This window comes from Camelus ferus, chromosome X (assembly GCF_009834535.1).
Source record: "Camelus ferus isolate YT-003-E chromosome X, BCGSAC_Cfer_1.0, whole genome shotgun sequence".
Classification (NCBI taxonomy): domain Eukaryota; kingdom Metazoa; phylum Chordata; class Mammalia; order Artiodactyla; family Camelidae; genus Camelus; species Camelus ferus.
The window spans coordinates 67,670,318-67,692,000 of NC_045732.1; the positions used below are offsets into that span (position 1 = coordinate 67,670,318).

Consider the following 21,683-nt stretch of genomic DNA (forward strand, 5'->3'; position numbering starts at 1 on the left):
CTTTTTTTAGATTCCACATATAAGTGATATCATATGGTATTCTTCTTTCTCTTTCTGGCTTACTTCACTTAGTAAAGGTCATCTGACTGCAAAGTTCTCACTCCTAACTGTGATGCTGTAGTGTCAGAGGGGTGTCAAGCTGAGTGTGCAACAGCCAGGCCCACCCATCACCTGTTACCCAGTCCGAGGTCAGCACTGCCCAGAGAGTCAATCACTCACACAACATTCCTGCACAGGGTTTTTCAAAATTAACTTTTTTATTAATTTAAAAATCCAGAAATACAGTGACTACATAAATAAGTACCATGTTTAGGTACATGTCCTGTGAGAAGAGTGAAAGGGTAATACTGTTATGTTACTCTTACTTGTTTACATGAGTTAACTATTAAATGGCTACAACTGCTAAGTGGTGCTTATGGGCTTTGTTGTTCCAAGTGTTTATGGTACAAATAAATACACAAGAAGAACCACATCCATTCCTGTCCACTGACTACAGGCGGCTCGGCCTCTTCTCCTTATGCCCCACTCCCGACACGATACCAAACACTGGAGGGTTTCGACGCTGGCTTAGCACAGCTCCCCAGCTCCTGCTTCACACAGCACTTGGCAAAGGTGTGTCCCAGCACCTGGCGGCAGGAGTCTATCTAGGGAAGCTCTCTGGGTGTTCCCTTAAGGTTGAGCTTTCAGAGAACACCTGGGTGGGAAGGCTTTGGGGTGGGTCATCCAGGAGGGGAAATCACCGCTTTGCCTCGGGATTCGGTGACTTGTTTCCACACTATGGAAAGGCTGCCACCTCTGGGAGGGGAGCAGCGGCTACTTAACCTCGTCCACACCCTCCCGCCTCCAGTAATGCCCTGTGGCCTTTCAGCCCTGGGTGTCCTACTTCCTCTTCCCCAGGAGAATGTCTGGGGGGCTTGTAAGAGGCTGCTCCCATGAAGGCCTGGCCACTGGGCCCCTGTGTCTCTTTTCTGAGAACAGACTCCTTTATGTCAGGTTGCCAGAAAGACTGGACATTTTACATTTTTCCCTACTGGTGTCAAATTAAGGGTGGGGGAGTTCCTTTTACCCATGATCACAGAGTAGGAAATATGGCATTTCTTAGTCCCTACCTTTTCTAAGTATTCACTAGAGTTCATTCATGCCCCCTCCAAGGAGATCAATGTAGAAGGCAGGCCTGAGCGTCCCGCTATGGAGAATGTACAGTTTTCCCACAAAGGTGATTTCTAAAGCCAGGCCTCAGAATGGATCGTTTAGGCTCTGGTATCGGACTGCAAGTAGACATTTTCAGAGCAGGCTTCTCTGGGATCCATGGTTCAAATCCGTGCTCAGTGGAAGGTTTAGCATAAAGAATGTTATCAGAATCCCCACTTCCCCAGATGAGCAATAATTCTAACTGAAGAGCCGCCGTTCAGAAGCTTGTGAGGACTGAGCTCTACAAAGTAAAAATCAACTCCTGCAGTTGAAGAAGAGAAAACTGCCCTTTTAAAGAGCTTCTAGAATTTAATCATTTAACTGAAAATTTTGGACTAGAAAACTAGGACCTCAAGAAAATAAGTGAGGATTGAGCTGTTAATTGGTGAGTTTTACTGACTTGAAAACATGGCCAGCCTGTTGACTGCTATTAATTCCTTTCTTCAACAATTATTTTGTCTTCAGTTTCTGAAAACTTTTACCCAATTCTAACTTCTTTATAGAGGCCCCATAGGTTCGGGGAGAAAAGAGAAGTGGTGTCACGAGGGAGAAGTTATTCCCCACTTCAAAGTGAAGGCAGCCATGCAATGCTGTTCTTATTCTTCACCAGACTTGGTGACTTCAACAACCACATGAGTTGGTGACTTCAGCAACCACACTGCAGACCTAAGGGCAGAGACTTGTGCTCAAGATGCCTTACTTATCCTCCTGGGTACCAAACACGTCCAAGCGACTTGGGAGCCCGGCAATGGAAAGGAGGGAAGAGACTGTGCTGGCCTTGCCTCAAGGTGAAGGCTCTAGTTTAGTGTGTGTGCCTGGGTGTGTGCACGTGTGTGTGTGAAGTTGGGAGTTAATTTTTTTTTAAAACACCAGACGTCTAAAATTTGAAGAGCAGAATTTCATACAAATATTTTCTCTGTACTACAGAACTCCTCCTACGAAGTCATTCCCTTCAGTTTCTCTCACTGGAATGACTTTCTAGATAGAAACCCGGGGACAGGGTTGGGGGGTGGTTTGTTTACTCCTTAATCTGTAAAGAAATGTGATTCTCCCAGAAACTACAGCAGTGTTGTGGTGTTCTGGCCCTCTTCCTCCCATAGATAATTCAAGACTCTTCTAGTCTGTTCGGAGGAACTGTTTAAGGGCCGACACACCACTCCAATAAAGGAGCAAGTTATGCTGTGCATGGCGTGAGTAATTAACTGCATTTGAGTTTGGGGTTTCAGGGCCCTGTTGACTTAAGCAAAGTAAGCCTGCAGTCCAGCTGCAGCTTGAGTTTTCCTGCTATACCCTCTCCAATACTGTCTGTCTCGTCTAACAGTGGCCCTTTTCAGACCTTTCCAGGTACAAAACCTTGACCAAATCTTCAAGCTCTGTTCTGCACACCCGACTTGAACACATCTGGCTGATCTGGGCTTCTCCTTCGGTGAAGATCTTCCACTGGCCTAAAAGGCAAACACAAAGTGGCCCGGGGATGTAAGAGGAGAGCAGAGCCAGTTAGGAGTATAATCCATATACCCCATCCTTCCCCACCCACTCCTGGACCCGCCAGGGGAGCTGGAATACAGATGTTATGTGCTTACAGCCCAACAGCCCCCAAAACATTTTTCTGGGGACAGATACGGAAAATGACCCTCAGAGCCTTCATTTCAATGCACAACATTTCTAACAATCCCAAGAATACATAACTGCTTCCTCGGGAGTAAAACCTAAGTACTACTCTTGTGATTTTTACAGCCTATTTAGCATTCGCAAAATGCTCCACTATCAGGTTGTGAGCTATTAGGTGGCTCACTTGGCACCAGGTCAAATAAGACACTTTGGAGAACAGTTCCTGGTGCATCCCTGGGCTTTGCTTGCTCTTTGAGGTCTGAATATTAGTTTGGGTTACTTGATTATTTACTGCTCTTTTCTGTATTCTTGCCACTCTTTGTTAAAAACGGTTCCCCTCTGCTTTCTCTGATGCCCACACACTGTCTTTACACCACTTTGAGCGGCCCTCACCTTCCTAGGGCTCCTTAGAAAGGTCCATCCTCACATTCCTCATGTGATCCCTCTCTGCTCTGGATGAACACGGCTGCATCCCTTCTGTTCCCTGTCATCCCTGCTCGTGTTTCCTTCCATTCTCTGTTTTCTCCTCCCCCTCCACTATGGAACTGTCCACACTTCCAACGTGTCCTTATCAACTTCTTTGTTCACCATACTGCATGCTAACTGAGCAAACATTTTTGAGTGCACACCCTGTGCTGAGTGCTGGAAACCACCCGATGTCTCTGGACCATCCCTTTTCTAACTCTCACTGGTCCCGCAGTGGCAAGATCTTCCTCCTCCTGCTATCATCTTGCTCTGTCAACTAACCTTCCTAACAAAATGCCCATCCTGGATCTCCTCTTCAGTCTTCTTTTTATGCTCTCATGGTGTTGCAACCTGGAGAACTCCCAGTCCAAGGTCAGCAAGCTCCTCTTAATCCAAAATTGATGTTGAACCTCTTTTTTTTTTCCTAGCCACAGGAGACCATGACCCCCTTCCTTATAGCCTCCATTTCTTTGGTCCTTTCTCCCTTAGATTCTTCACTTTTCCCTATTCTCTCAGACTCGATGGGAAAGGAGAGATAAGTTGGGCAAAGAACCAGCTTTTACTGAAGCCCTATGGCGTGCCAGGATCTGATAGGCACATTATATACAGGAGTCAGGCTTGTTCTTCTCTGCCCCCAGGTGACCCTGCAGGATCATCTCGTTCGTACCCACTTCCTTCAGCTTCACACAGTTAAAGGCAGATACCATTTACCTCCATTAGATACTGCATATCCTAACTGTGATGGGCAGTTTGTTAAAATCATCTTTCAAGTATCCTAGTGCCTAGCACAGTGCCTTGCTTACAGTATGAACAAAAATATGTTCTTGGTAATTAATTGGTAATTTCAAAAGTCACATCATTGATCCTGGAATCTTAGGCTCTGCCTCCTTTATTCCTTACTCATAAGAACTCCCAACTCCTCCATCTGAATCCTCCTACTGTCCAGGTAATTGTATACCAGTCTTGAGCAGAATAAACCATTGACCTCATCAACCTTATTTCCAGCTGCCTATTGGATCACTCTACTCAAATGGCCTTCAAGCATCTTAATCGAAACATGTTCCAAGTAAAACTCATTTTTTTCCCACCAATACCCATTCATTTTCCAGAGTTTCCTGTTGGTGAATGGTACTACTATCCACCTCGTCTATAAAGTTGTTAACATTGGAGTTATTCCAAACTCATTTCTCTCTTTCATACTGATCTTGATGATCTAACCTCAGAGCTGTCCCTCCCAGGAACTCCTCCTCCCATCTAACCAACTTTATACAGTCTAACAGCTTCCTACAGACTATCACCAGCTCTCTCAATAAAAGCCCACCTTCCACTTCATATAGCAAGTATCACTTTCTAAAAAACAGATGTGAACGCATTGTTCACTTACTTAAAACCCCCCACTGGGGTTCTCTGGTCTGGAGATCAAGTCCAACTTCTTAGCATGGCATACTGGGCTCTTTAGAATATGGCTTCATCAAAGTAGGTGCTTCATAAATGCCTCTGACAGCTGAGAGACATCTTCCCAAAACACCAGTTTGAAACCACTATACTGTGTGGAATTTTGCAGCAACTACCCAAGCTACTTGCCTCCTACCTGAACTTCTCACTGGTTTCTTCCAGGCCCTCTGACTACTCCCTGCCTACAATTCTTCTCGTCTTTCAGTGCACCGTCTGTGGCCTTTGTAATTCTTCCTCACCCATACCCACACATCCATCCACACTCACATTTCTTGTTTGCTCCCGTCTGAGTCTTCTCTTAGGCTGCACCCTCTTCCTGGACTGATTTCCTGTCCTGTTGCCCAGTCACACCCTTCTCTTTCAAAACCCACCTCCTCCCCGAAGCCTTCCCCGACTAAGCCCATCTGGCTCTCATCTCGTTGTTCTTTGCAGATCCCTCTGAGCTCTTAGGTATTTAACTCTTCAGAACTATGCTAATACATAGTGAAGGCATTTTCATGTTCTGTCTCGCCCATTAGAATTCCCTGTGGACAGAAATTCTGTGCCTTTTATTCCTTCAGAAGTACTCCCCACCCACCAGTGCCTGCAGGGTCTAGTCCCAGGCTCCATCTAGCATAGGAAGTGGGAGAGCCTGAGTCGGCCTGAGCGTTTTTAAAGAAACATGACCACCTGGGGCCGTTCCAAAGAGTCAAATGGAGCTTTGATGCAACACAAGAATTGATATACATTAATTTTTCTCTCATCCCCATCACCTAGGGAAGAGCCTTCCAGATGTGAAGTCTGCACAGATGTACCAGACCTAGAATCTTGTAAGCTTTCTCCAACCCTTTTGAGACTCTGGGTTTAGTCACCTGGAGAGAGAGAATAGCCCCTAATGTTGACACTGAGCATTGCTCCTGTTTACTGAGAATATGGGGTGGGGGCTGGAGGGTACTTTGTTTAGAACTAGGCTACAGTGAAAACTAGATGTGTTTTCCAGGGAGGAATAAAGAGAGTCCCCACTTACTCAGGGTTGTCCTCGTCACCAGCTTGAAGTGAGGGAGTTCCTCAAACATCCTCTTGGAGATCTTCTCAATGTGGAAGTGCTGGAGGATGCCTGGGGCCAAGCAAAGAGTGAGGCAGGTGGTCAGACACTCTCTATCTGGAACCATCAACCCCTTTTTTTCCTGCTTGGGCTGAACATATCATCTCATTTCTGGGGCTTAGGAGTCTCGAGCTGAGTTGTGTAATGTGCTTAACCAGGAACTTGGACGGCTCGAGGGTTATAATTGACTCCATTTGTTTCCTTGGCTCGCCAGCCTCCCCCCTGGTTCTCCAGAGGATGGAGATAAGGGAGACAGAGCCGCTGGCCGTTGGGACCCGCCCCTAGGGAAAGCCACAGGGAATCAAGCATGGGTGCCGGTTGGAGTTTCCGCATCCCAAGGCAGTATTAGACATCGTGTCCTTGCCCCAAGTCTGGTCCATGCCAAGCCACTGGGCTGCCCTCTGGCTCAGCCGTGAGAGCCAGTGATGGGCCTTGCAGACAGGTTCTTTGTGTAAATGGAGAAGCCATCCCTATTCTTGAACTCACTGAAAAGCCTATTTTCCTTTGGGAAACAGTCACATCTCCTTTAGCTTTCCCTTTTAAAAAATGGGGAGAGATCAAATAATGGGGTTCCCACAGGCTCAACCTTGCCTGAGTAGTTTTTATCTGAATAACACATGAACAACAGAAAACAGCCTTGCAGTTAAGGAGCAATATGGTACCAGCCCATGTAAATAATCTTCACAAGGTCTACAGGGAGCGACGGACACAAAGCCTGGGTTTTCTCTGTCCACCAGGCACAGATCTTGATTACCCAGCACTGTGAACAAGAGGTTATTTAGATGATACCCTAGCAAGTTGAAAAGCATCCACACACCTCTGTGACACAAGAGATGTGGGGTGATGGATGAATTGTGAGCCCACCGCTACGAAAGCTGACAGAACAGCGCTTAGTCCTAGTGACCAGTTACAGAGGGGCTAGGGAGTTACAGACAGCAAATCAACATCCCTAGGTATGCAGCAAAAATAAACAGCAATGAGACATCTATGTGTGTTCTAGCATATTTCTTAAGGGGCAGGGAGGAACTCGTTCTTTTCAGAAAGAAAGGTTGTTGTGAAAAGGGAGAGAAAAAGGACCCCCAAATACTAGAGCAGGTATTTCTCAAAGGATGGGTCCAAGGGCCCCGTGCATCAGCATCACCTGGCTATTTGTTAGAAATGCAAACGTGTAGACCCTATGCGAGGCTGACTGAATTCGTATTTCTTAGATGAGACTAGACAGCTGTTTTAAACCAGCTCCTTGTGTGATGCAGAAACTCACTCAAGTTCGAGCACTCTTGAGCCTTACGTGGGGGCATTATTTCCCAATTGAAATCTCACCGCTACACTTGGATTCCTAGAAAACTTGACCAGACTACAACTGCCCTAGTCTTGTAGCTGTGGGATGGTTTGAATAGCTGCAGGTTCACAATGAACAGAATGTGGCTTGCTGTGGCAGTCAACGCAAGTAACCAGAAAGGAACTGAACATCATGACTGGGATTGTTCCTCCAGTGAGACTATCATCTTCTTGAGGGCAGGGATGATGTTTTAAATGTTTTAAATTTGTCCGACTGCAGAGCACCCAACATGATTCGAGAGACTCAGCTTTGCACTGAATGAATGTATTTTCACGTTTGCTGAGCTTCGTCTTGGAAACAACGGTAGACTACAGTTTGGTATTTACAGCCCTGGCTGTACATCAGAATTACCTGTGGCGCTTTCAGAACAAACACGTAAGCCCAAGCCCCACTCCTGGCCCATTAGTCAGAATCTCTGATTTGGTATTTAAAAGCCTTCCCAGATGATTCTGCTGCGCAGCCAGGGTGAAGAACCCACTCCTCCAGCCTTGGTTGTGTGGGGAAGACAACAAACCCCAATAGTCAATACTTACTTTTCAGCCCAGGTCACAGTTAAAGTGAAAGGCCACAACAGCCACCTTATGAGTCATGTGTTAGTTTCTAAGCAATCAGGAAATCTTCTGACCCCAACAGAGGAACAGACTGAAGCAAAATGAAGGTGAGCTTTCCCTTCCTTCCCTCTGTCCCCCTTACAAAAAAAAAAAAAAACATAAGAAATTAATGTTGTCTTGCTTACCTTTTCGAATGGTCCAAACGTGGACCTCTACCTGGGGTGGTCTCTCTGTCTCCAGAGCTATTTTTCTGGTGGTCTCCCCATCCTCCATGAACACAGACTCGTACACGGGCATTGTTTCTTCTCCACAAAAGTAGCCTTTGCTGTCAAAGCTTTGGCCGGGAAGTTCTTCTGGAATCATGAAGCAAGTAGAAAGATTTGTCATGGGTTTCCAAAACTAGAAGCAAACTTCTTCACTTATGTATCTCATTGTTAATAACACCTCACAAGCATCAAAAGTGGACAATCAACAAGAATATTCCTTCAGAGATAGAAAGCCCACCCTTTAGCAGTCACCAAATCACAAAGGCGCACATGACTCTAAGTCCATGTGATGACTGAATCCACAGTTCTGCAGAACACTGGCCCCAAAGCTACACTAGATCTACCACTGCCACATGAGAAGTGGACCTTCACGAAGAAGAAGAATGTGACCAGGTATGAATCTGTTGGGCACTTAAGGGAACATAGAATCTTCCATGCTGGGTCAGGATCATGGTTTGTCTAGCTCAGTGTTGCCAACAGAGACTCAAAGAACGGGCTGACAGAAAGTCTTGGTTAACTTCCCTGATGTCACTTAGGTATACTTAGAAAACATTTATGACACTTATTGATGTGCATATATTTGCCCAAAGGACCTATCTCAATTGGCTTGACATTTCTGAATGCTCTTTAATTTGTTTGTAAGGGGAATGAAAATACCAGATCAACACCAGGGCCAAAACCTCGATGTCAGATTAGTCATACATATGCTATACCAAATGAACAGTTGGAAGACACAAAAAAATTTGGTCAAATCCCTTAACTATGGATCATTTAAAGTCTAAACTAAATTGTTGGATTTCAGCTTCTAGGCATAAAGGTACCAGCCTCCTTCGACTCCCCATTCTGCTTCACCCTCTTCTTTCTTCAGGCCCCCACCGAAAGAAGTTTCCCTTGGTTGGTTATCCATGAGTTAAGTTCCTTTGCTGGCCTTGTAATCAGCACCATTTTCAGCTGTGTATTTAAAGTGTAACACTTAAGCTGAAACTGAATTCTGTCTAGGCAAGAGATGTGCTTATGTGTACAAAGCAAAGAGCAACACAGTAACTCCCAGTTACCGAACAAAACCAGGGTAATCTGGGGAAAGGTAACTCGCCCTCATGGAAACAGTGGCATGGTTCCTGCCAAATTTCAAAGCAACCTTCCTGCTAAGGCCATTGGACACAGAATCCGTGTGATGCTGTACCCCTCAAGGATTTAAACTTATTGAAAATTAAATAAATAAAAGTGTGGATTTGTTTTTTTTTTTTAAAGTGTAATGCTCAAATCAGCAACAGCAAAGAGAAGTTGAGGACCCTGAAAACTGAGTATGTGCAGAAGCCATCTGTAAGAACAGCTGATGAAAGCATTGTGTATTGAGTGCTTTGCACCTGTGATTCTAATTGGGGGGGCTCACTGTTAGCCATTTGGACTAGAGGTAATCAAACTGCTAGTGCGTATCTCTTGCTGATCTGATTCGCTTTCCAACCCTCACCACCATTTGGGTGCTGAAAGAACAAAATCCAAGTCTTCTCTGGGTGATTCCAGATTGGATTACTCAATTTATAGATCACCTTAGAATCAAGCTTTCTTTCTCCTTTTGTCTTTTTTTTTTAAGTTATTTAATTACTCGGTGGGTTGGTCTTTTTTGGTTCCATTAGGTAATTAAGGGATGTGTGTGAGCACTTTTCAAATGGGTGGAGGGGGGAAGAGGTCACTGAGTCTACCGGAACCTCTGTGTATTTAATTACCAGCTTTAGAATGAGAGCCAGGTTCATGTGTTCAGTCTTCCTCACCAGCTTAATACTGGCTACGGCTCTAACTGCCATGTGAAATCCATGATGGCACGGCAAGTACCTGTAACATGCTAAAAGTTCTCCCAGTGTCCTGAAGAGTCATCTTGCACCACCACCCCTCCCCTCCAAGAGCTTCATTTACTCACCAGAAGGGATCTACAAACCACAGAATCATTAGTGACTCAACCTCACTGGTACATAAAAATACTGAGTAAATAAACAGAACGTGTCTTTCGAGCTACCTACTTGGCAACGTCTTTTTCATTTCACACACTCCACTTCGAGGTGCTTCCTGATCACTCCATTTTCACCTACTTTCATTTTCTTCTGGGGAAGCAGGCCATGCCTCAAGTCATTTCTAGCCATTGCCACTTCCCATGAGAATGCTCCTGTCCTGAGCCCCCCAGAACTAAGAAACTGGGGAACCATTCCTTATGGAAATGGGGGTGATGGATGCAGGAGATGTATTATCCTGGCCCAAGAAACAAACTTTAAGTCTTAAGGGGGGCTTTTTCTGCTGGAACCTAAAGGGGGTGGGTCATTACAGGATTTCCAGGTATTGGGGTGGCATGGTGGGGTTGAGAGGTGAGTTGGGGAACCTTCAAAGAGTGGAAGTCCTACACAGCCCTGCAGACGGCCACTGATACACAAGGCAAGGCCAACCTCTACAAGAGTGAAGAGAAGAGAGAGAGGTGAATTCCACATCTTTTCTTTTGGCCTTGGTTTGGTACTGGAGGAGCCTGCAATCATTTGTTATGGTGAAACTTTTGGCTGGATCATCAGTGACTTTTATTTCTTTTCCCTTCTCAACATGAATAACTGAATTTACTGTTGGTTTTTCCATCGGTCTTCTTCCCTCCTCACTCCTTTATTCCTTTTCCTCTGTGTCTTGTGTCATTTTCTAAGAGGCTGAGGATGTCACGATCTTCCCATTTCTCACCCCTTCACATCATTCAGAACTCTCAGAGAGGAGGATATAGCTCAGTGGTAGAGCACATGCTTAGCATGCACAAGGTCCTGGGTTCAATCCCCAGTACCTCCACTTAAAAATAAATACATAAATGAAATGAAAACCTAATTATACTCCCTCCTGCAAAAAAATTTTTTAAAAAACCTCTACTCAAACAGCATTCTTCAAAGAAGCAGTCCCTGACCAGTCTTTTGAAAGTGCTCACCCCTGCCGGTCCCATTCACTATTGCCTGATCCTGTTTGTTTTTTCTTCATGGTACTCATTGCCACTGATAATTCCCTTATTGGTTTGTGGTCATTATCTTTCTTCTCCCACTAGAATGTAAGGAGCATGCTGGCAAGTAGCCGGCGTCTGTCTGCTTTCTCTCTCTACTTTCAGTACCTGTAACGGTGTCTTGCACACAGTAGGCACAAAATACGTGTCTCCAGATTGAATGCTGCACAAACAAGTACATGCCCCTTGTGGCCATAAAGCTGCTGAGTACCCAGGTCTCTGCGGATAGTGACTCTTGTCGGGCAATGGGACTACCAGGAGACTTTCCATTTGCAGACACCCATGTGTGGCTCACTGAGGGACAGGTGCACATGGAATAGGACAGACACTCTCTCCTTCCATGCTGCCCTGTAAGTCCTCCTCTCTACACGTCTGAGCAGTGTGGGAAAGCAGGAAAAGCCTCTCTTCCAGAGAAACAGGTTTAGTCAACGAGACTCTTCAATATATCACCAATTGGGATTGTAAGGGAAGTCTTTAAAATAATGGTTGTTTAATACTTTTTCTTTTTTAAAAAATGTGAACATAAATTTAATTTCTCTGGATTAAACGCCCAGAAGTGGAACTGCCAGGTGGTATGTTAAGGGCACATTTAGTTGCTTTTTTTTTAAATTGAAGTATAGTTGATTATTACTTTGTCTAACTACAAAAGTGCTTATTGTTGAAAATTTAGAAAATACAGATAAAAAGGAGAAAATAAGAGTTACCCATAATTCAGTCACCCAAATACGACCACTATTAACATTCAGCCATATGCCATTCTAGTCTTTTTTTTTTTTTTTTTTTGGTCTAAGTATATTATCAATGCTTTTTTTCTTTAAATACAAGAAGTGGGATCATAACATACATATTGTTTTGTAGCTTGCTCTTGTCACTTAACAGATATATTGCAAACATCTTTCTGTGCCATTAAACCTTGTTCTATGGTGATTCTTAATGGCTGCATAATATACCACAGTACAGGTATACCATAATTTATTTAACAATTTCCATAGTGGCGGACTTTCAGTTTGTTTCGAATATTTCACCATTGTAAACAGTACTGCAGAAAAAATCCTTGTTTGTATATCTCTGTATGTCCCTGATTACTTTCTTTGGACTCCTAGGAGTGAAACTGCTTAGCCAAAAAGTATGAACGTAAAGGTTCTAATAAATACCACCAACCTGAAAGGCAGTGCCTGTTCTGTGTCCTGTTCTCACACCTTTTTGATTCCTTCACTCTTACTTGAATCACCTACACCAATAAAATCCTAACCACACAAAGAGATGGGATTTGGTCCGCAAGTCTGAAATTCAAATTGGAATATTATATAGTGGGAGGGTTTATCTTACCTGAGGTAGTTTAGCTGACTATTAATTTGTATCTGAAATTATCTTATTGAATTACTTTTATCTTTATAGGTGTTAGACCCTTGACAGAAGAGAAAACTGTGTTGGTGGAAGTACTCCTAAGTGACACTGAAAGGCTTGGGGATCCAGTGAGATTGCAGACTTGGAAGCTGTAATAGGTCATCGTAGCTGGGTGGCCCCCATGTCCACATCCTCAGAATGTGCTCTCTCCCTACTCCTAATGAGTACATTTCCTCATCAAATTTAATGCCCAAATTCTTTGCTCCATATCAGATAGCTCCTTACCTTCCTATCCACACCCTGCCCCCTGTTTACTCTAGAAGATGAAGGTCATTACATTAAGAAAGATTTTGTTTGTGTCATAGCTCAGTGCTTCTCAAACTTTAACGTGCATTGGAATCGCCTGGGGGGCCTGGTTAAAATGCAGATTCTGATGCAGGTCTGGGGTGGAACCTGAGAGCCTGCATTTCTGACTAGCTCCCAGGTGCTGCTGGTCCTCAGGCCACATTTTGATTAGTAAGACCATAAACCACCCTGGGCCTGCAGCAGTGGTTCCCAAACTTGCCCGCACATGAATATTGCCTGGAGATCTTTTAAAAATTCCAAATCCCAGGCCACACCTCAAATCAATTAAATCATAATCTCTGGGGATGAGACACAGGTATCTTTAAACACTCTCTGGGGGATTCCAATGTGCAGACAAGTTTGGGGACAACTGGCCTACATGAAGATGCTCAAATTATGTATATGTAATGACTAAGTTTATATTTGCCTGCTACTCATGAGGAATTGCCTAAATTGAATTAATGATTTAGCTCTCTGCCTACATTTAAAAACGTTTGGTTTTTCATCTGTTTACAAAAATGCTTTGCAGGTTGACATCAGACATGATAAATTCATGTGCCTGGAAGGGAATAATTTCATTCAGTCCTAGAACGTTAGAGCTGGAAAGGGCCTAAGAAATCTCCTCTAACTCTTTCATTTTGCAGAGAAGGAAACAAGCTCAGAGAGGTGAAGTGACTTGCTCCAGGTCACACAGAAAACCAGTGGCAGAGCCTGGGCTAGAATGCTTGATTGCTAATCCAGTACTCTGTCAACCCCAATACTACAGACTGTATTTTTTTTCTAGCTCATGTGTCAAAACCACCATTTAAGTAATTGACTTCCCTTTTTGAAAATCAGACAACATTTTCTATGGGCCTGGAAAAAACAATGGGATGGAAGTGACCTGGTTTCTGAGTCTTGGTTTTATTATCTATTTCTCTGACTCTGGGGAAGTCATTTCACTTTATACACCTCAGTTTTCTTATCTTTAATAGAGAAATAATAATATCATTATAGGATTTTAGTATTGGAAGGAAGCTTGGAGATCAATTGTTCCAAACTTTCTATTGTGCAGATGAGGCTGCTGTGGCCCAGAGCAGATGTGGCACATTTCCAAGGTCATATAGCAAGTTACTTAGGACCAGAACCCACTCTCCTTCCACTACACCTCACCTATCTTTCATCCTGCCTCACAGGGGAAATGGAGGAGTTAGTGATATAAACAGAAGGTGCTACTTACTGTCCCTCCTAATAATCACATTAACCTATTTTCTCTGCTATTTAGAAAAGCAAAGCTTCAGTTCAGCCCTTAGGGCTACATGTGGTCAAAGGTGTGGTAGACATAAGCAAATCCCCAGCCTATTTCTGAGAAGTAAATTTCTTCCAAGCAACCATCTTATCAGCCCTTCAAGAGAGGAGCAAATGTAGTTCATTTAGTTATTAGCAGAACTATTACTGTTACAAAATGGCAGGTTGTGATGATGTTTTCTGATGCTCAAAGAACACTGAGAATGACTACGTGGGGATCTCCACCAACCAAAGGCAGGGCTTCCAACCAACGCACCTTTTGCCTTTTTACCTGGACACACCTTGCAGCACTTTCCGTCTATTTTTTGAGGATACTTGCAGGGGTATCGATTGGGGCAATGGATTTTCTTGCACTCTTGCTTGGTGACGTTACAAGTGCACAGCACACACTCCACAATGCCAAATGCCCGGAGGTTTGGGTGCCAGGACTCGCCATGGGAATAGGTCTTTCCATTGGAAACACACACTGGAAGAGAACGCAGGACTGGAAATTAAAGGCTCAGGAGCTGAAATGGACCCTTATGCTCAGAACCCAAGCCCTGAACCCCTTGAGACATTGAGCATCCTTTGTTCTTGTCATGGCCAGAGATATGTTTACAGAGCAGCCTCTGTAGCCAAACAAACAGCTCAGGTCTTGTTCTACTGTCAGTTACTAATCAGGTTCTTCAGCAGCAACCTCTGGATGCCCACAAGTGCCTGACACATAGTAGGCAGTCAATAAATATTTTTTAAACGGAGGAATGAATGGGTGCATAAAAGCAGAGTTCTATCTGTCCTGGGTGTCTGATAAGGAACCTCTGCTAGGATGTAGTGTTCATACCTGCAGCTCCATAGAGGATTGGTATGGCCCAAGTGGATGTGCTTCTGGGCATGAAAATCTCCCAGAAAGATTTGCTGCCCAGGGAGGCTAGATGCAAAAACTACTGCTCTTCTCAAAAGGCCAGTTTCTCTAGATCCTAAAGTGAATCCATTCACAATGTCAAATGCCATAAGAATCTGATCTACTAATGTTGCCGGAGAATAGGTTCTTGTCTCGCACAAGGAAGAATTCAAGAGCAAGGCATAGTAAAGTGAAAGCAAATTTATTCAGGGAGATATATACTCCATAGACAGAGTGTGGGCCATCTCAGAAGGCAAGCAAAAGAGCGACCATGAGGTGCAGGGTTGTTAGTTTTTATGGGCTTGGTAATTTCATATACTAATGAGTGGGAGGATTATTCCAACTATGTTGGGAAAGGGGCAGGGATTTCCAGGAATTGGGCCCCACCTACTTTTTTACCTTTTATGATCAGCCTAGGAACTGTCATGGCACGTATGGGTGCGCCATGAGGCTCAAGGTCTACTGGAAGTCGAATCTTCCGCCATCTTGGTTCTAACCAGTTTGTCCTGTCCTCAGCTGTTGTGTCATTCCTTTAACGGTTGTGCCTGCCCCGAGTCCTATCTCACTAACACAGATGGGTATGGAGCTTAATGGTGCTGGTCTACTTTCCGGCATGGGAAGGAAGATGCTAAGACAAGAATGAGAGGGAAAGGACCTATGCATCCCAGGTAAGTGGTGAAAGGCAGCCTTTTATGCCTCTAGTCTTCAGGCAATGTCCTGTGTCCTTCACCTCAGAGTGGCTATAGAGATCTGGCTATAGCAAATCACTGCCCACCCTAAAGATATCGTTTGGTGGCCTCACATTTGTTGAATGGAAGAAGAGTCACTGGCTCCATGTTTTCTGAGGGACTTTGCAAGAGCAAGCATCTGGGCTGCAGACCAAGGGGCAAATGAAGGGAAGGGGCCACAGGAACATCCTTCAGTGAAAACCAACCAAAACATAGCCAGCTCCTACTGAAAGGCACAGAGCTAGGCTCCGGCATAAGACCTGCACAGGGCTGCCAACAGGGAGGTCTGAGAATGAGTTCTCTCCCTTTCGAAAGTGCTGAGACATTCCAGAGATTTCACGCCATGACGGGGATTGAGTGTGTTTCTCATTATTCCCATCACCTCATCATACCCAGGGAGACCTGTCGGCATCCCAGTCAACAACATCTCTAGGGTGGGTTGTATCACTTAAGGCGGGGCGAGAGTGGGAGAAATAGCCCCACTCGGGGCGTTTCTAGGAACTGACTGATTTGGCTGCAAGACAAGGGCCTCAGAAGGATGAATCACTGGGATATTTCTTTCTCATCAAGTCCACTGGGTCACATTAGGAAATATGGATGATGTTGGCTGTCTCTTCCTGTCCTTTGCAAGAGCTGCTAGAGTGCTAGGCACTCTAACTGGTCAATCCACATAAATATTTCCAAGAATCTAAACCAGAGAAGCTCCCAACCTTACAGTGAGATAGAATAGGGACTTCACATCTAAACTATGAGGCTCAGAGCTATGGATGGGATCACAGGACAAGACAGACCAGATGTGTTATTCTCTCTCTTGCCCTCCCCTCTTCTCTCCTCCCCGCAGGCAGTGACACACCCTTCTAGACAATGCGATCAAGTGGGTGCAGAATCTGCTTCAAGAAAAGTTTGGCTGGACTCAAATTAAAAATGGTGAGGTCCAATTACTTCTCCTCTTGGACTCTAGCAAGGGACAAAGTAGATGCATCTCAGAGGAACATACTGTTAGCAGGAGGACTAAGGAGTAGGGCAGGCAGGTTCCCTCTCCCCTAAACATTTGGACTAAGGAAATAATCCAGACTGGGTGAGAGCCTACACTCGGAAGTGCATTAGGGTAAGGTCAATTCTCTAGGGAGAAAGGCAGCCTTCTCCCTACCAACAAATTCTCAAGATGATTTTGACTCATCCAGCTGAGGTATTGAGAGTTGGAGGTGGGTACAAGTGACTTTCCAATGAACTAGAATAGAAAGGTCAGGAGAGAATGGCTGCATCCAAATCAATGGGGGCAATGAATAAATGTAAACCAGCTGGGGCTTTTGTAGCATATGGAGAAATCAAGGGATGAGCCTCTGTCCTGAAAGTGAAGAGGCCTGTGGAAATTATGGGATTTAGGATTTTCAAAGTCCATTTCCCCCACACATTTTTTAAGGCTTTGAAATACTTTCAGAGCAAATGGAATCTATTGGAGGCAATTTAGGATTGAAAATCAAACTGCATCTTTACATAACTCCTCCTCCTCATTTCATAAATTCATATCAGAATGCCTTGGAATTTAAAAATAATAAATTTCAAATCAAACCCAGATCAATAGTAAATATTTCCAATTCTTCTAATACATCACCATTTTTATTAAGAGTTTTATTTTGAATGTTCTTCTTTTAAGCCTCTTAGTTTCAAAAGCAATTTAATTTTTTTATCTGTAATCTGAAATTTACATCTAACTAGTAACAGATGTGATCAACCAGCTTTGGCCTGACTAGCTTTGTTGAGATTTATAGTAGGAGTTCTTCGTAACGGATTGTTTTTCACCCATGTTATTCAATCGTTTGGTTTAATAATTTATTACTTTTAACCCATTCAGAGAACTGCCTTTGATTTGTTTTTCCTTTAAAGGAAACAAAACATGTTTGTGGTTTCATAAAAAGGAACCAGCTGAGCTTTTGCTCTGAAGCGCTGGTTGACACAATGCCTAAAAAAGTAAGAAGCACTCAATTGTTTGATTGAATTTCTCCTCCCCCACCCCCGCTACTGGCGGGGCCAAGAGGTTGGGGGGTGTGGCCAGAGAACTCTGTGCAGGAAAGAACAGGACCTTGGATGTGTGTGGGTGCCTTTTGTAGCCAGCTGGTCAGCTGAGTGGCTGCATGGTGGTGTTAACCTGATCGGCCCTCCTGGTGTTCAGCCAGGAGGTTTCGGGATTTCTTACTGGATTACTCATTTCTAAGGCTGATCTCCTCCTATGAATTAGAATCTCTGAGCATGAGGCCTGGAATAAGTACCTCTAGCAAGATCCCCAGGAGAATCTGGGGTGCAATGAGGGGTGAGAATTGCTATTCCTAAGGTTTGGATAAGAGCTTCAGAAGTTTAGCACTGAGTACCTTTGACTACTGGAAAACAACCAGTCTTTCATTTTGGTAAAGCCCCAATGAACTTTCCCAAATGACCTTCAACCCCCAGGGGCAACTGAGAAAGTGCTGGAGGGTGCATTATGTTCACTGCTTTCTTGCCTTTTGTTTAAAGTAAGGACAGATACAACTGAAATATAAACTATGCTCTTTGCGCTATATTTAGGGAAGTCCAAGGAGTCCCCTGGAGTCACTTGTCCACATTCACTTGGTAGACCAGATGGCAAGTGATCCACATGTGAATGTATGATATGCATGAGAGAAAGGGTCCTTTCCCGGCTCTGGCCCTCCAAGGACCAGGACTGCTGAAGCCCTGACGTAGGTGCGAAACCAAAGAAGCATGCCCCTTACCTTGTCCATGCTTGTGTTTGTTATTGATGACAATCTGCACGATGGTTCCCGATGCTTGCTGGGAATCCATGAGAGCTCCCCGGTGACTTCTGGACCCAGGAAAGCGGGGCAGACCTCCAGCCTGTCGGCTTGGTGGAGGATCATAGTGAGAGCGGTGGTAAGAATGTCTCTGTAAAATGACAAAGGACAGATTCAGTTCCCTAAATCTGCCAATGAGAAGGCGCAGATGGACTTAGCTACATGAGAAGCTGTTTGATGATTTTTAGTGATGAGCTCTGATCATAACTGCATGTCCTCCCACACCAATAGAGAAATTGGGATGTGAAAGAAGAACAGCGCTGGCCATATGCTAAGATTTTTCTCTCTCCTTGTAGAAGACTGGACTAGATTTACAGATGGGCTCCTGAGGGGAAAACAGCCAAAAAGACTAAAGTGTCTTTCCTGCTCCCAAGAATCTCACATTCGGGTTTAAGAATTAAGGTAGTAGCCTGCAAAGCAAGGCAAATGTGATGGAGGCCACAGGAGAAGTATGAAATCCTGTGCAAATTAGGACAAGAGAGAGAGCTTCTAGTCAGGGAGGGTTTGTGACCTGGGCCATGAAGGGTGAGTAGACTTTTTACAGACAGAGTTGGTGAGGAATATTCCAGGCAGAGATTTCCAAGTTGAGAAGGTGTAGCAGAGAACACAGAGTCCATAAAAGGGAACAGTTGAAGGATAACATTCCAAAAGTGGGTTAGAGCCAGATCATGGAGGACTTGAAATGACAGGCTAAGGGGTGAGGACTTTATTTGGTAGGCAATAGAGGTGAGGGTGTAGAAGCCTTTGAGGGGTTTTTTTTTTTTTGAACAGAGGAAAAAAATCAGAACTGTGTTTCAAAGCATTGAGCCCTGATAATGTGTAGAGTGAACTGGATAGGAGGAAGAGATGGGAGTCTAGTCTAGATGAGACGTACTGAGACTCCAAATGCAGGCAGTGGCATGAGATCATAGAGCAGGACACAGACACCCCAAAGTTTTATAGACAGAAGAATGGGCCATGCAGGACAGTACTAGAATGTCAGCTCCATTTTGTTTTGCTCACTGCTTTATCTCCAGTGCCTAGAACAGTGTCTAGCATCTAGAAGGTGCTCATCAGTCTTCTTGAATTAATGAAGGAAAGCTGTGGTCCCTCTTGGAAGCTTAGAGTCTTGAAGTACAAGTAACCCAATCATTGCTCTTTCAGCAAGGGTTCAAGACATGATGAGGCCACTGTTCTGCTACCACCCCTCGCCCAGGAGCCTAGGTAGAGTGGGGGTGGAGGAGGATGGAATGGATGAAGAACAGAACCTCAAGGCTTAAAGCCAAATATCATTGTGTTTTAGGGGTAACTGTTAGGGTTAAAGGAGTGGGGAGTGAAACTCATGAAAAAACCTTTTGCAGGCAATTAAAAAGGAAGATCCTTATGTTCAGTGATAGAAATGTCAGGGAACACTGAGAAGGTAGTTATGGGGTCCCCTGACCCCACCATCCCATAAAACATTTATTACAGTTATGTTCCATAGACACATATGTTACAAATTTAGCTTTGGGAATGATTACTCTCCTGGTGACAGGGGGAGGCACTGGTGGGAGAAGGGGAGAGTGAACAGGAGCTGGAGTAAGAGAAAGAGAACATTATTCTATATCTAACAAGAGCCCATGCTGGTGCATTGCTATAAAAACTCACACAAATAAGAATTTGCATCCATTTATTATGCACACAGGATTCTCAGTGCAAATATTTTTCATTCCCACAATGGCTCATATGTCTTTTTCTACCATAATCACTCACATTCCACAAAGGCCATTACAAATTGTTCTGTCCTTTCTGGAGTTTGGCAAACTTTTGCCAAAGGAACACAGAGAGGACAGTTTGGCTGGTGGGTGTCCTACTGATGCTAAAAGGAGTGGGTTCGAAGGGGCTAGAATTTGAGAGGGAGGGTCGCTGACCCAGGATAAGCTGCAAATACAAGGAGTTCTCTGATTCATGAGGGTGAACACAGGATGAAAAGCCGTTCTTTGGTACTGGGGACTCAGATCCTGGAAATATGATAAGGGTGGAAAAATGAATCAAGATAAAAAAAAAACCCTCAAGGGTTTTTAATCAGAGGCCCAAATATAGACCAGTCAGCTCCCCTAGACCTCATCTTATTTAAGTCTTTTGTTTTACACACAGAGAAAGTGAGGCCAGAGAGGAGGGGGGCTTTATTCAGGGTGACAGCGAAGGCTGAGTTTTTGGAGATGGCAGGAGAGCAGGGAGGGAGAGAGGAAGATGAACAGGAGGAGGAGGCGGAGTGGGAGGACATAGGAGAGATCACGTCTGATCCAGCTCGGGGGTCCACAAACATTTGCTTAAAAGCTGCTCCAAAGAAAAATTCTTTCCAATTGAGAAGTCTGCTGCAGCGTTCACAACCACACACACCACTTGTCTCTCCGCTGCACAAGGAGTCACCTGGGGAGCTGTGAAAATATTAGTCCCACCCCCAGGGACTCTGATGGAATTGATCTGGGGTGAGGCCTGGGCATCGGGACTTTTATAGACTCCTCAGGGGACTCTAATATGAAGCCAAGGTTTAGAATCACTGAGATAAAAGATCTTCTGTTTCGGCTTGGGGGTGGGGGTGCTGATGTGTGATTTTGATTTAGGAGTAATGGCTCTTTTAGAGTCGCTCCCCCGAACAAATGAAAGAGGCTTACCAGGGGCTGGTCTGACCTTGTAACTTATAACGAAGGAGAAAAAGGCATTAACGCCTTGGAGTTGTAAGTGAAATTGGAGCTTATCTTTAAAACCAGCTGTGAATAGGCTGCTTGAGAGAGCAGGTCAAAACCAGTTAGGTAGAAATGATCCAATAGCTAGGCTTTGTTTTTTTTTTCCTGCTCAGTATTTTGGTATTACTTGATTTACTGACTTGAAGGGCTGACAAATATCTCAGGCTTTTGAGGTGGCTGTTACACAGTTCTTTTCTGGTGTTGGAAAATCCCCGGCATTGCAGGACTTACCCAGGAATTTCTTCTTTACTTGTTCTAAGGTCTGATATATAAAGGTTTTATTGGCAGAGACAGGAAAACATGAAAATTTAGAAGTGGCCTTAGAAGTGCCTCCATGGTTCTGATCTTGTGCATTTGGCCAGATGTTACGATTGGGGGAAAGAGGGTAAAGGGTCCTCACCATCTCTCTGCATTCTCTCTCACAATGGCAAGTGAATCTACATTTATCACAGAATAAAAAGTTTAATTTAAAAAAAGTTTTCAGACTGCGTTCGAACCCACACAGCCACGAGCACATTATATCTTAGTCACAAGTAACCTAGGACTATCCGTATCTGGGAGAGATGTAGGCCAGTTTCCTATCCA

General features: G+C 44.3%; 1 protein-coding gene across 5 annotated transcripts in view; it reads right to left on the reverse strand.

The window, feature by feature from the left end:
* Window positions 1-233: 233 nt before the first annotated feature.
* CHRDL1 (chordin like 1) overlaps window positions 234-21,683 on the reverse strand; it is a 123,609-nt gene continuing 102,159 nt past the window's right edge. For 2 of the 5 annotated variants that reach the window (XM_032476049.1, XM_032476050.1), the window contains 5 exons: window positions 18,313-18,481; window positions 14,214-14,423; window positions 7,882-8,049; window positions 5,729-5,818; window positions 234-2,636 (listed from right to left, as the gene is read on the reverse strand). In XM_032476049.1, coding sequence (XP_032331940.1) covers window positions 2,506-2,636; window positions 5,729-5,818; window positions 7,882-8,049; window positions 14,214-14,423; window positions 18,313-18,481 — 768 coding nt within the window. In that variant the 3' untranslated portion in view covers window positions 234-2,505. The remainder of the gene's footprint in view (window positions 2,637-5,728; window positions 5,819-7,881; window positions 8,050-14,213; window positions 14,424-18,312; window positions 18,482-21,683) is intronic. The other 3 variants (XM_032476051.1, XM_032476052.1, XM_032476053.1) reach the window with 2 other exon arrangements.